At 48.1% G+C, this 14,886-nt stretch overlaps 1 protein-coding gene across 9 annotated transcripts in view; it reads left to right on the forward strand.

Annotated features, from left to right (window-relative positions):
• Positions 1 to 290: 290 nt before the first annotated feature.
• klc1a (kinesin light chain 1a) overlaps positions 291 to 14,886 on the forward strand; it is a 41,079-nt gene continuing 26,483 nt past the window's right edge. The window contains exons 1-4 of one of the 9 annotated variants that reach the window (XM_088647826.1): positions 291 to 828; positions 12,584 to 12,845; positions 13,094 to 13,324; positions 13,775 to 13,853. In XM_088647826.1, the coding sequence (XP_088503952.1) occupies positions 12,585 to 12,845; positions 13,094 to 13,324; positions 13,775 to 13,853 (571 nt within the window). In that variant the 5' untranslated portion in view covers positions 291 to 828; position 12,584. Of the gene's footprint in view, positions 829 to 1,265; positions 1,289 to 2,421; positions 2,632 to 9,358; positions 9,509 to 12,583; positions 12,846 to 13,093; positions 13,325 to 13,774; positions 13,854 to 14,886 lie in introns of those variants that run through there. The other 8 variants (XM_088647828.1, XM_088647823.1, XM_088647822.1 and 5 more) reach the window with 8 other exon arrangements.

Genomic DNA, 14,886 nt, shown 5'->3' on the forward strand with positions numbered 1-14,886 from the left:
TATTTTTGGTCCGTTCAAGAGGTTGTCAAAAACCAAATGATTTAACTTGTAGTTCAAATAGGGAGCTGCGTCAGCATGCTTAGGCTGCAAAGGAACAAGTAAAGGTTTATTCTATGCTGGAAAGAGAAGAAAAGAATCACATCGTTTCGCCTGTGGAGCCTTCTTCGGGTGTGACACTCTTGTTTTTGTTTATTGATTTAATTTGCGTCTGCTACATTGCTTGTGAACGGAGCACAGTTCCTGTTGCGAATATTTTTGTCACTGGCCCTTTAAGGATCGGAAGAGTGATGTCATGATTTTAGGCAGCGATGCATTGTGGGGTGGTAGGAAACGCCATTTTCGCGCAGGGAGGAACTGCTGTCAGTGGGATGCTTTTGGTCCCAATGTGTTCGTGATTACTAAACAGTACTGCCTCACAAGCACATTCCGGACCCCGTCTTCTCGGTGCAACATGTAATGCTTGGGGAGGGGGGTGGCGGCGGACATTGTATAAGATTTCCAAAAAAAAAAGTTTCTTGTCAGGCCCTGCGAGGAGGAATTAGCGCTGAATAATATTAAGACCGTAAGCGCACTGGGTTTCCGAGCAAAGGGGACGTCGATGTGAGTCAGGCGGCGGAGTTTTTGGGAAGAGGGCAGAGGAGGGAGGCGGTCTGCTCGTTTTCGCCGGCTCGGCCTGGAAATCGGACCACATCTTGCAAGAGGAAAGAGGAGAACTTCAGAGGGCGACGGGAGCTGCAGATCGGTGCCTCACTCCTGGAGCGTCACCATTGCGGCCGGCGAGGAGTCTGCAGGACCTGTCAGTCCGGCGACTGGATGCTACACGGAACGGTAACGAACCGAGCCTGGCAGGTCCCGGGTAGCAGGGCCAGTGTTTCTCATCACCCGTCATACCAGCGCTGGGAAACACTGGCGGCTGGTGTGATTGTCTCTTTTCATCCGGCACTGGGGCGGGGGAAATAGTTGGAATTAGGATCCAGCGTCGAGGAGTGCTCTTGTGGTGACTCATTTGTAAAAGGCTGGTCAACTGTTGCAACACTCTTTCAAAGACATGGAGAGCTGAACAGGCAGTGGGGGTGGAAGAGAAGGAAGTACATAGTTTCGTGGTTTTTCACGAGGTGTGACGGCCGTCGCGCATTTAAGTCAGATACAGGTTATGGCCAGTCACTGGAAACACCGCGTTTCCGTCTTTTTGGGGACATTGGGGAACCGAGATTCGCCGTTTTTTCCCCCCCTGAGGGCACCAAATCAGTTCAAGGAAAATAAACGCAATATTTACAAACTGAAGCAGGTATTAACGTTAGCTACCGTTGAAACGTTAGTTTTCCGGAGCGGACCGTAGAACACAGCTCTTCTACTAAACATGCATTAGCTTAATACGCAATGACGTACTCCTAAAAATAATTTTGAATTGGCGTCGGAAAAGTCTGCTCATTTCTCATAGAGTCACAGCTATCCATGACAGTCGATAAGGCTGAAACCTCATATCTATAATCGCTGCTCAGCGTAAAACTCCGTTTTGTTTTCGCGGCGAGGAAGAGTAATCAGGGTCACAGTGTGAGCCGTTGACAGCTCAGAGAGCGGACAGACATCGATAGGTTCTCGGCAGGAGTTTGCTCTCTGTAATCCCGGGAGAGGATTAGGGCGCTGCGCTGGTTCAGTTCGGACAGAGCGTGATTATGAGACGGTTGCACGTGTCCAGGTGTGCATGCTCCGTCTAGCTCCCGATGGATCAGAGAGCTCTGTGTAGGCTGGCATGTTGACACTACCAGGTAGACCAGATACAGTTAACAGCTGAGAGAAGGCGAAAGAAGAGGGAATGTGTTTATTTTCTGGTGGATGCTAAATGAGTGTTTTGTGCACTCCTGCTCTCTCTCCTTTTTTTTTTAACTGTGTTCTGTATCCAGCTGCACGCGTTTCATCAAGATGGACAGCTGTGAAATACGCCAGGTGTAGCTGTCTTTAGGAAGGAGTGTGTTGGGTATGTGAAGGGGAAGGCAAGGTGCGACTGTGCTCACGTTGATCAAGAAGAAGTGTGCTTTAGGTACCATCCCGGTCTCATTCGCGTCCCCCGGATTGCAGTACAGATCCCCCGTCTTGGCTGGTGGGGTGCGTAACTCATTAACAGTGGGGGCATCAGTCGCTCTGACACGCCTGGGAGTTAGTCGGAAGAAGGCTGAGGGCTCCATTGCACTTGCCTCACACCCGGGATTCAGACAGGCTGAGAGAGGTTAGTGTGATCAGGGCTCGGTGTGTTTACTGCGGCGTGGACCCCGCGGAAGATCTGTGCAGTACAGTCTGCTCAAGGGGCAGACTGGGGCAGCCGCAGAGGAGTCTGTCATCAGGGCTTCAGGTTCTCCATCACAGTTCCCTCCCGTCACTCAGGAGGGGGGTGAGAGTCATTGAAATGCAGGGCACACACACTTCGCCTCAGAAGGCTGCGCTTGTGCCTGAGTTCACAGCGGTTCTGTGTTCGGCAGGATGTCTCCTTTATAAGTGGAAACTGGGCTCCCTGTGTGTAGTGCTGACAGGTGGGCTGTGTCTCCCAAAGGATTCTGCTTCGGCGTTCGTTCGACTCGTGGTTTTAACTCCCGGTCGTTTGAGTGGTGCGATGCTAAACGACACGGAAAAAAGGTAAAAAAAAAACAAACCTACATCAATTATTTAATGTTTAACTCGTTCGGACGTTGTGAGACATTGCTGGTTTGGCATGGAAGGATTGTTTGTGATGTCCGGTTTCGATAGGCAGTGTGCGATCGCTGTGATGTGATCGAGCTCTCCAAGAACAGTCTGTTATACAATCGTGAACACAGATATGTATTTGTACCAAGGGAGCATATTTTGTGGTGAGAGCTCTCTTCCTCCTTGTTTTATCAATCTCCCTCGAGGACTTGGTACATCATATTGCTTTTTTTGATTAGCAGAGTTAAAAAGCAGACATCCCTCAGGCTTGGGTCTAGGTTTGTGACTCCTATGGATTTTGACGCTTTAGGCCCAGTGCAAGAATAAAGTGACCAAGCCTGAGACCCTGACTCAGACTGGTCCATTGCAGTTCAAGTACCGATTCATGGCAGCAGGGTTTGTCTCTTGAAGTTGGTGGGCAGGTCTTAGCTTTGATCTAATCCAGGTGTTGCTGTACCGCTGCACAGAGGCCGTGCGAGTCCAGATCTCTCTTGACGCGCACCGTGCTCCATGTTTGATACTGGAGATAGTGAAATGACTTGCCGTCCTTTTTAATTAGAGGACTAATTAATGGCTCTGGCCTCATGCTTTCATCAGCCTTTTCCTTTATGGCTGTTTTTCACAGGTCTCCCAGCTGCAAACTTTATTTTCACTGCAGGCACTCTTCATTTGCAAAGACGAAAAAGAAAGCCGAGCTGATTTTTTTTTCCCTACGAACGCTTGGACGGAAACGACTGCTAACGTATCGCTTCGGGTCTCCCCCCTGTTTGAGCAATTCAAAGACAGGCTTGCAAGTGGCCGAGCACAGCAGTGCCTGTCCTCTTCTTAAACAGCTGAAATAACAGCCTTGTGCTCCACCCAGCTCCAGCTGCTGGTCTTATTATTTCTGACCACAGATTTGGAAAGTGTCTCCATGAGAGCATCTCTGGGTGTGACTTGCTCCACTATCACACGAGGAATAACCTGAGACGGTTTAGAGGAAGTCATTCCGACCTGATTCCTGGTTTCAGAGGTGTGGTTGAATGCAGCGCACGGGCTTGGCCAGCTGCTGTCAGTCAGGCAGACTGAGAGGTGGAATGCTGAAGGATTAAAGTGACTCTTGGTTTTTTTTTAAGGTTTATTTTAAACGCAGGGTAAGGATGAGGCAAAGTAAGGGACACAAGTGTTGGCGCATTGATTCAGACGTTGGGCTGAGGGAAGATAAACAGAGATCATGGTGGAGCTGGATGTTCTTTGCTTCCTTTCCTTCCTCTGTTGTCCCTGAATGTTAGCCCTGTGCTCAGGGGACCATTCTAGCTTATTTTTTTTCCTAGTGCAGATCCAATTAGCTTCAAAGCACTAAAACCGCGCAGAGTAAGCTTCAGATATTAAAAAGCCCTGAGCTCTAGTGAGTCTGTGCCAATTGGTACCATTGATTGCAGTGCCTTTAGGTTTGATGCTGGTCCCATAAAGTGTTGAGCTACTGGTGCATTCCCTAGCCAGTAATACAATCTTTGCAGCCAGCTTGTTTCTTTTTTTATCTGCACTTCCCCGATCATGGATTTTACCTCTGGAACTCCTCAGGAATGTATCAGTCAGTTGGACTTCCTAGAGTTCTGAGTTCATTCAGAAAGGGAGTTCTGGGTAGCTGTGGAGGAGTACCCCTTCCAGAATGCCAAGTCCTCCAGAGTCCAGGCCAGGCCTGCCTTCGGCCTTGTGGTCGCTGTGTGTGTGGAGGTGCCCGGAGTGCCTCAGATTGGTTTGTGGTACTGAAATGCATCAAAACCATCCTGTACCACCACAACTTGTGTCAGAGATAGAAGGTGGTAGATCACAATCTCTTCTCATCTTCAGGTGACAGGAGTTAAATTTATTATCATGTTCAAATCATTTTGATATTCTGTGTTTGGCAGGTCGTCTCTGCATTGTAAAACCATTCTGCTTGGCACTGTGGTTTCAAAATTGCAGCAGGGCCTGTCACTGCCACAACAAGGTAACTAACTCAGTTTGACTCCAGAGTAGGGGTGCGAGTACGAGTCTTTAGCACTGCAGAAAAACACTTTTACCTCTGCTACTGCCCCTTTTGGCTGAATCCCCCGGCTTTAGAAGTAATGTCCTGTGTTTCCAATGCAGTGTCCTTTTCTGTATACTTAGAATATCTAATTAGTCCCTGCTGGTTTTGTTGTTGCTAGAAACAGGCGAGATCTCCCGTGAGCCTCAGGACACAGCTGTGTGAGATAACCTGGGGACTGTACCAGACTGTTTCTCACGCACAGTCTGCCTGTGTGGACGAGGACTGCTCAAGACCTGTTGATTGTCTTATCTGTTTATTTTGTCATATTTCACTTTGCAAGCTCTTTGTACGTGCTGTAGTTCTGAGGTTGGGTATCTTATGTTACTGCTGAATCTGAGACGCATTTCCCCAGTGTTTTTTTTTTTTTTTTGTAGTTTGTAACTTACTGGCTTCTGAAAGCTTTCGTTCCAGGCGCTTCCTAGCACCACCCCTGCTCGTAATTTGATTTGTCACTGTCCGAGTAGTAGATTGCAGGTCACGTCTTTTAAATTCACCTTCAAAGAGCTTTATTGACATTCTGGATGTCTTACAGTGTTGCCAAAGCACACACAATTAGCGCAACAGTCACAGAAACCAACAGTAATAACGTACCGTACGTTTGATCACACCAGGTATACGTTTGTCTTCTCTGTGTGCCGCGGCATGTTCAGCAGGCAGCTTTCTTGCTCTTTTCTCAAGCAGCGTCACTCCCCCTGCCACACTCATGGCCATGCCCACGAACACCCCCATGGTCAGTGTCGACCACGCCCCCTGCCCCCTGACTCATACTGACCACGCCCCTTCAGGCCCACTGACCACGCCCTCAATCATGTCCCAGTCACCAGTGTTAGCCCCACCTCTCTCATCCCCATCATCTGTGTTATTGTTGGCCAAGCCCTTGACAGCACCATCACCTGCGTTGGCCACACCTCTGTCATCATGAGATCCCTGTGGCCGCAGCCTGCACTACGGGTGCCTGAGAGGCTGTTTGCCCGGCTGTAGCCTAGACTGATAGTGTAAAACTGGAACAGCACCCTGCCACAGAGAAGGAAGGAAAGGTTATATTTCAACTAAATATTTAACAGGCAGGTAAAACAATAGTGCCGATGCATGTTAGTCTTATGGAACCCAAACTGAGAGGTGGAGTTCCATTGTTCTGTTTGGCTTAAGTAACCCCTTCTGCTTTCTGGTTTTTAAGAGCGACTGTTGCGGATTTTGTAGTGCAACCCCTAAAGACAAAACAGGAGGTATAATAAATTCTACTGTACATTTTCGCATTGGGGAATTTCACATGCAATTTGGATTTCAGTGCAGTTTTTTTTTGCATTTCTCTTTGTTAAAGAGATTGAATTATCTGTCCAGCAGACCTGTTTTGTTATTTGACTCCAAATGTGGAACAGCAGTGCAGTTTTACATTCTCACAAAGGTCTCTCCCGCCCTGCTGCTGAAAGAGACTCTGAGCTTTTATTGCAGGAGCTCTCCAGTGCTGTGCATGCTGCTGGAATTGTAGGGTAGAGAACTCGTCGCCCACGTCTTTTCCAACCAGGCTTTTGTTTCAAGTAGTCCTCCTGCTGCGTTGTGTTGCTGATCTAGGAAGGAAAAAGTTATTGAACCCGTGCCTTGCAGAGAGTTCATTTTCACGAAGAACGTTTCCTGTTGTTTCGGGAGCTGGAGTGAAGGATGTGGTCAGCAAGCGGGGAGGGTCGGGGGACTGTGTGTTTTTTGGCCTTCTTTTTTCATGTGCACAGAGTTCTTTTCCAAGATCATCAGCCTTTGATACATGGAAGACCCGGAGCATTGTGTTGGTCTAAGTCCTGAACATGTGAGAAGCTTCTCTCCTGCACAGGGCAGCAACATCATTTTGCACAAGACTCAAAAGCTACAAGAACTGTGGTTAAAAAATCTAGCAAAAAAAAAAATATATATAAGCAAAAATATAAATCTCCGATTGTATCCGGAAGTAAAAAATGGCTTTTCTTACTGTCATGGTCTAGAATTGCCACCACAGTCATGACCTGTGTTGGGAGATGTGCTTAGATACTTACAGTGCCTTGCGAAAGTATTCGGCCCCCTTGAACTTTTCAACCTTTTGCCACATTTCAGGCTTCAAACATAAAGATATAAATTTTTTATTTTATGTGAAGAATCACCAACAAGTGGGACACAATTGTGAAGTGGAACGAAATCTATTGGATTTTTGAAACTTTTTTAACTAATAAAAAAATGAAAAGTGGGGCGTGCAAAAGTATTCGGCCCCTTTACTTTCAGTGCAGCAAACTCACTCCAGAAGTTCAGCGAGGATCTCTGAATGATCCAATGTTGTCCTAAATGACTGATGGTGATAAATAGAATCCACCTGTGTGTAATCAAGTCTCTGTATAAATGCACCTGCTCTGTGATAGTCTCAAGGTTCTGTTGAAAGCGCAGAGAGCATCATGAAGACCAAGGAACACACCAGGCAGGTCCGTAATACTGTTGTGGAGAAGTTTAAAGCCGGATTTGGATACAAAAAGATTTCCCAAGCTTCAAACATCCCAAGGAGCACTGTGCAAGCGATCATCTTGAAATGGAAGGAGTATCAGACCACTGCAAATCTACCAAGACCTGGCCGTCCCTCTAAACTTTCAGCTCAGACAAGGAGAAGACTGATCAGAGATGCAGCCAAGAGGCCCATGATCACTCTGGATGAACTGCAGAGAACTACAGCTGAGGTGGGAGAGTCTGTCCATAGGACAACAATCAGTCTTACTGCACAAATCTGGCCTTTATGGAAGAGTGGCAAGAAGAAAGCCATTTCTCAAAGATATCCATAAAAAGTCTCGTCTAAAGTTTGCCACAAGCCACCTGGGAGACACCCCCAACATGTGGAAGAAGGTGCTCTGGTCAGATGAAACCAAAATCGAACTTTTTGGCCACAATGCAAAACGATATGTTTGGCGTAAAAGCAACACAGCTCATCACCCTCAACACACCATCCCCACTGTCAAACATGGTGGTGGCAGCATCATGGTTTGGGCCTGCTTTTCTTCAGCAGGGACAGGGAAGATGGTTAAAATTGAGGGGAAGATGGATGCAGCCAAATACAGGACCATTCTGGATGAAAACCTGTTGGAGTCTGCAAAAGACCTGAAACTGGGACGGAGATTTATCTTCCAACAAGACAATGATCCCAAACATACAGCAAAATCTACAAAGGAATGGTTCACAAATAAACGTATCCAGGTGTTTGAATGGCCAAGTCAAAGTCCAGACCTGAATCCAATCGAGACTCTGTGGAAAGAGCTGAAAACTGCTGTTCACAAACGCTCTCCATCCAACCTCACTGAGCTCGAGCTGTTTTGCAAGGAAGAATGGGCAAGAATTTCAGTCTCTCGATGTGCAAAACTGATAGAGACATACCCCAAGCGACTTGCAGCTGTAATCGCAGCAAAAGGTGGCTCTACAAAGTATTAACGCAAGGGGGCCGAATAATTTTGCACGCCCCACTTTTCACTTTTTTATTAGTTAAAAAAGTTTCAAAAATCCAATAGATTTCGTTCCACTTCACAATTGTGTCCCACTTGTTGGTGATTCTTCACATAAAATAAAAAATTTATATCTTTATGTTTGAAGCCTGAAATGTGGCAAAAGGTTGAAAAGTTCAAGGGGGCCGAATACTTTCGCAAGGCACTGTAAGTGTGCATGAAACACATGTAGGAAGAGAAGGAATTTCCCTTCTCCATCAATGGATCGTGCTGTAGCGTGTGGGTTAGTGTCCTTGCAGTTAGTTGCTGGTGCATTATGGCCTATATTCCCCTTGATCAGGAATTCTCTGGACAGGGATATACTGTAGGCTTCCCAGGCACGGGATTGCAGCTGCCAGAACCAGTGCTTGTCGCAATAGAGCTCTGATTTTAAAAAAAGTCATTTTTTAAAGATTCATGATGGTGTGCCTGGAGCAAATGAAACATCATGCAGAGGCTCTGCAAAGCAGTTATAGAGTTTTAATCTTCAGGCCTTGGGCAGTCGACTCATTGCCTTTGGTGGGACAAGGACTCCCAACACAGCTCTTCCTTTTGGTTTTCTTTTGAACATCTTGAATATTTTTGTCTGCATTCAGGTCTCTAGTGGTCTCTGGCGCACACTGATACAGAAGTGCATATGGCATGCTTGTGCCAGTGACCTGGAGTGACCCAAAACAGGCAAAACCCACAGCTCATCCACTTACCTCTTCTTTATCGTCTTTACTCATTTGTTTTACATCAGGGTTTACACCTTCAAATGAATTCATGGGTTTCGCAGGAATCAGCCGAAATTATTTTTTCGTTTTAAAAGCTTTCTTGGTATGAAACCCTCCGTCGACGCGCTGTTGCCCCCTTGGTCTGGATACTAATACAGTTCTTGTAAAAATGTGCTATTCTTGACTGCTGATACTTGATAACAATGGGGTATTGTGTTCTGTAGGTGGGCAGCGAGAGTGGGCTAGTTCTGTCGCCACTCCCCTCTCTGGAGCTCCAGTCCCGCTGGTCTTTCCTGTCCAGTCACATGTCTTGCTTCTCTCAGCATCACATGGGCCACCGGCCTGGCGGAGGAGCTGCCCTCCGGAATTTCAGGCCTTTTAGTTTCATTTCCCTTTTCTCCCCGACAGCAGTGTCAGTGTGGCGTCAGCAGCCCTCTGTCAGGCCTGACATCCTGTCTGGGGGAGACCGTCTGGACGGGCCTGACAGGGCTGGGCTCTTGCCCGTGCGTCTCCAGAAGATCTTTCCGTCGGCCTGCTGTGCTCAGGGCGCGTCTTCCGCAGGGACGCCCTGCTCCCCGGTGAGAGAACAGCACAGGCCGGAGAGCGTCCTGCAGGTCTTTCAGGTTGCTGATGGGGAGAGTTCCTGACATAGTTTTAATCTCTAGTCTTTGTTCTTGGTAGCCTTCGGAGTTTCAGTCGAGGCGTTGCGTGAATGTTTCAGGAGTACCGCACCCTCTGCGGCATGTTTGCTTCTGTGTTCAGCTGTTCAGTGGTGTTGGTTTCGACTGCTGCTGGAGCATTCAGAATGCCTGCTATGTGGCCACTTTGGGTGTAGCGGAAGGCGCTATATACTGCTTCTGTTGGGTGCAGGTAGGACAGGGCTGTGCGAGGTCAGCGTTTGAGCCAGTCCAGGCAGGGGGTCGACTGTGCTACAGCAGAGCTCAGTGGGGCCAGCCCAAGATCTGCCTTTTATCACATGGATGGTAACAGGAACGAGACCTCTCTGCCCATCCTCGGATCTGCAAGTTTGTTGAACAGCTTTCAAATAAAAAGACACAGAGTAAACTCCAGTTCCACATTAATACCGTAAGAAAACATGAGTGTGCACTCTTCCAGCCACAGGACATTTTTTGAGACTGCTCAAAAGACTTCGTTTATTGTGGAGCGTCTTTGTATCCCTTAATCTTCTTATGTGTTTATAATACTTTGGAGAGACTGCAAACTGCCCCTGATTGCACTACAGGCACAGCGAGCAGTGCCAGATGGTAAGGCTTTTTTTTCTTGGTTTCCAAAGGGCCATCTCTCTAGCAGACACGTAGTGAGCCCCACCACAGATTGGAACCTATTGCAAATCAGAACCTTTTAGTCTTTCGAGATGCAAATGAATAATTGAAAACTGGCAGACGTTGTGTTTGGACACCTGCAGCCAAACGCAGTGCCGCTGAGAGGGAGGGCTCTGGAGGGGTTTCGAGGGGCAGGTGCTGCCGGCCCTGTCTCGTCATGGACATTTCTTAAATCCAATTCCAGCTCTCAATCCCAGGTGCTCAGTCCGGCCGGCGCTTATTTTATTTGGAAACTGAGATCAAGTGGAGGGCTCAGGGAATGGTTTTGAAATGCCAGATGAATGGAGGTGCCAAAGCCATTATCTCTCTCTCTCTCTGGAGGAGATGTCACCAGGGCTGTGCCCGCAGAGCGGATAAAGAGGAGTTTCCCTGGAGCGACAGCTTTCCGAGAGTATCTGCTTCTGCCTGGTGGATTACAGGCGGCGCTGAGCTCTGTGGCAGCCTGTTGACAAAGCAGTTCTTGCCCATATCAAGCCCGTCTGCTCTGACTGCTAAGTCTGTGTGAGCGCATCTCCGTTATACCCTGATCAACAGCGTCCACCTCAACCGGCTTCCACACAGAGCTCAGATCCTTTAAAAAAAAGACTGATTGCTTTTATCCAGGTGTCCGCCAGGTTTGGGTTTTGCTGTCTAGCTGCGAAACTGTTATGCAAGCCTTTAAGATGTATCGCTTTGGGAATATGACCAACTTGATTAGGACACGGTTTTATGAAAATAACAAAAGTAGCTTGTGAAGAAAATCTCTGTGCCAGTGTTGGCAGAGCTTTCTCCTCTGCCTGCAGTGTACAGTGTGCCTGTTTCTGTTCGGCGTGTGTGGACAGTAGGAGAGATCTGTGTCTTCCTCTAATAGGGCCTCCAGGGCGTTCTCTTTGGTTATTAGCAATGCCTAAAATAAAAGAAATGAGTGTCTGTTCTTGCAATTGACAGACTGGCCTAAAAAAAAACAACCTATGGTAGAAAAAAAAAAATCATGCCGACTTTTGGTCAGCTCTTGTCTCTGAATGAAATGCAAAAATAAAAGGCTGGATTCAAATGAGAACAATGCACAGGGAAGAAACTGAGATTCATAAAAGAGGTCTGAGACTACTGCCTCTGTCTGTGTCTGTGAAAAGAGGGGGGACCGTCCCGTCACAGGCAGCAGACAGCCTCCCCCTGTCCCCCAGCAGCAATGCTGAGGACATTATCTCCCAGACTAAACTGCACTGGTTGTTGCATTATGCATGGGGCATTGTCACAGTATCCCAGTATTGTCCATAAAAGCATTCCATTCGGTTGGAGCAGGACCACGGAGGGTCATATGCTAGTTGAATAACAGGAGCAGCCCGTGTGGGTTTGTGGTAGTGCTTTGCTGTGCTAGAAATTCAGTGTTAAAAGCTGTGGTCGAACATTGGGCATATTGAGAGGCATATATAGGCTTGGACACATTCTGCTAAGATCTATAGAATGCAAAAAAGTGTGAAAAATTGCCTTTGCAAAATTGCTCCTGATGGAGCCGGATCGTTTCCTTTCTAGCAGAGACCTTGAGCTGGTCGGGCTGCAGATTTTCTCTTGCAGCCCCTTGCTCGCCTGTGTGACTGTGGGACTGTGGTGCGATCACAGGGCTCTGGCCCAGAGCACACGCAGAGGTGCTTGCAGAGCCAGAGTAGCTTCCAAGCAGGAGCAGCTGGGAAGATGGTAACAGTTAAGACGGGTTGTTTTGCTCTGGCTACCATCAGCCGCAGGGGAAAAGGGGGAAAAACCCCACCACACTGTGATGGTAATTCTCGCTTGTGGGAGACTTCTCAATCTTGTTTCATCCGGCTGTTTGTGACACATGCCTTAGTTAGAGCAGGCACGAAGTCGAGAGAGAGTGTGGATAATGAGTAGTGATTACATAACACTGCGACATGGGCTCCTCGGAATCCCTGCACAGCATGCTGATTAATCTGTGTGCAGGAAACAGAGTGAAATTATTCTGTAATATTCCTCTCAAGAATGTAGAAAATGAAAAAAAAAATACTGCCTAGTTCTTCTTATGGTATGCTTTTTAGAAAAATAAACAATAGCTCCCTTGGCTTACTGTCATTAGACTTTTCTGCTTCTGTGCATAGTGACACTGAAGCAGGTATAATTGAATATATTTCTCGGGTATTTCTGTATTTGTGTGAGGATCACATGTTTCTTTTTAATGATGGGGTTTTTGGCCAGGAATAGCCAGGAATAGGTGGCTGGCAGGCAAGGGGGGAAGCAGAAAACCCATGAGAGTTCGGCTCATCTTGGGTTGTGGTGAGGACCTCTATAACCTCGGCCCTCTGCTCCTCCCCTCTGCAGGATGTATGACAACATGTCAACGATGGTGTGCGTGAAGGAGGACCCGGGAGAGAAGCTGTCCCAGGATGAGATCATCTCCAAGACCAAGCAGGTGATCCAGGGGCTTGAGGCCCTGAAGCACGAGCACCACTCCATCCTGGACAGCCTGCTGCAGACCCTGCAGTGCCTGAAGAAGGATGAGGAGAGCAGCCTGGTGGAGGAGAAGTCCCTCATGATCCGCAAGTCCCTGGAGATGCTGGAGCTGGGACTGAGCGAGGCGCAGGTCAGGCAGGGGGCAGCCGGGAGGCTCGGGGGGGGTAAAATAACAAAGATCGCTGCTTTGTGGGCGACAGTGTGTAACAGTGTGTTATCCTAAGAGACTTTGAAGACATGTAATGAGAACTTGGCTGGAAACAGCCCGATTCCTCACCTAGCTAGGGAATGAAGAACGTTTTCAGTGTCCACAGTTCCCAGTGTGGACGTTTGAAGCCTCCCCCTCTCTTCCCCCCCTCTTTGCCTTGGCTCTCCCAGGTGATGATGGCGCTGTCCAGCCACCTGAGCGCGGTGGAGTCGGAGAAGCAGAAGCTGCGGGCCCAGGTGCGCCGGCTGTGCCAGGAGAACCAGTGGCTGCGGGACGAGCTGGCGGGCACCCAGCAGAAGCTGCAGCGCAGCGAGCAGAGCGTGGCCCAGCTGGAGGAGGAGAAGAAGCACCTGGAGTTCATGAACCAGCTGAAGAAGTACGACGAGGACGTCTCCCCTTCGGTGAGTCCTGGCAGGACTATCCTCAGGAGGGTTTTGGTGTTTCAGTGCGGTTTGCAAAACAATACTGCTGACTTAATCGCGGCTGATTTGCAGAGCTGCCTGTTTTGAGCAGCAAGAGAATTCAGGAGGTGGGGGGGTGGGTTGTTTGGAAGCACTTTGCAGGGGCATCTTGTCTCGTTCAATGATGAGAGAGGTCATGCTGACCCGCCCGGTAACATTTTTGTTGTTGTTGCTGTGCAGCGCTTGAGATTTTGGCCAGTCATTGCCCAGTTGAGAGATTTTGGCCAAGTTGCTGTTCTTGCAGACATTTTGCTGACTTGGGGGTATACGTGACATTTTGCATCGGGGTGTTGAATAATGCATGTGTCTGGCAGGGTAGAGTAAAGATGAGGGCCGCATTTTGATTGTGTGGCTTTCTGCTCTCCCTGACTCTGCACTCTTGTCGCGCAGGAAGAGAAGGACTCGGACTCCACCAAAGAGCCGCTGGACGACCTGTTCCCCAATGACGAGGATGATCAGGGACCAGGAAGTAAATGTCCTTTCCGACGTTTTTAACCGATACGCCGTCTGTTGTGCTGTGCTGTGAGAGCAGGATTTGTTCTCCTAGGATTTAGGCTGGGGGAATTATCCAGAAGGGATAGTGGAACAGAGACCCCTGCTCACGTGGGAACTGGGAACTCTGGAGGGAGAGACCAACCGACTGGCTAAGCAGGGGACTCCAACCCTGATCCTGAACAACCCAGATCCTCCAGGCTGTAGTCCTCTCTTAGGTTTTCAAGAACAGAACCCCCACAGATGGCAAGATCCTCCTGTGATTGGTGTAGTTAAGTAATTAAAATCTGGTTTGGAATACAAAAAACGTTCCTCATGGCTGTCTAAAGCCAGAGTTTAAGATCCAGTGTGAGTGTCCTTCACTCACATCTGTGAAAGGGTTGGTTTCCAATGCTCAGTGTGGGGGAAGAAGAAACCACTCTGCACATGTTAGAGGGTTAGAAAAGCACTGATGAGCAGCCTCAGGTTTGAGACTATACAGCTCGTGACGGATTTTTTGAAGTGGTGCCTCAGAAGTAGAAACGTACTTGTGAATTTTTTACGAATCGTCACATTTTGTAGGCCAGGGAGGCAGTAAGTGGCCGGGAAAACACTGGCTGAGATGAGCCACGTCTTTCTGGTTTTACAGCTTAAATACATGTTTCCATGGTGGTTAATGTTTTTGTGTCGAGTTTCGCAAAATTCCTCATGGGAGGACCCACACCGAGGTGAACATCCTGATCTACCTTTGAATTGACCCACGGCTACTTAGCCTGGAGCTTGATCACAATGTACACTTATGCACAGGTTTGATTATAAGTGCTCTGGTGCTCCTTTAGTTCGGATATTCATGTATCCCCTGTGGAATGCTTGATAATTACCTGGCACTGGTCTTCAGATCAAAGTGATCAGCATTGCCGGCGGGAATCTCTCAGCTGCAGCAGGACCGCTCCATTTCCCCACCACATGAAAAGAGTATTGATCAAGAGTAGAACTGAGTGAGTGAACCGCTGGGTGTGCTTCCTGTGGAA

Source organism: Lepisosteus platostomus, chromosome 10 (genome assembly GCF_059453375.1).
Source record: "Lepisosteus platostomus isolate fLepPlt1 chromosome 10, fLepPlt1.hap1, whole genome shotgun sequence".
In the NCBI taxonomy this organism is placed as follows: Eukaryota; Metazoa; Chordata; class Actinopteri; order Semionotiformes; family Lepisosteidae; genus Lepisosteus; species Lepisosteus platostomus.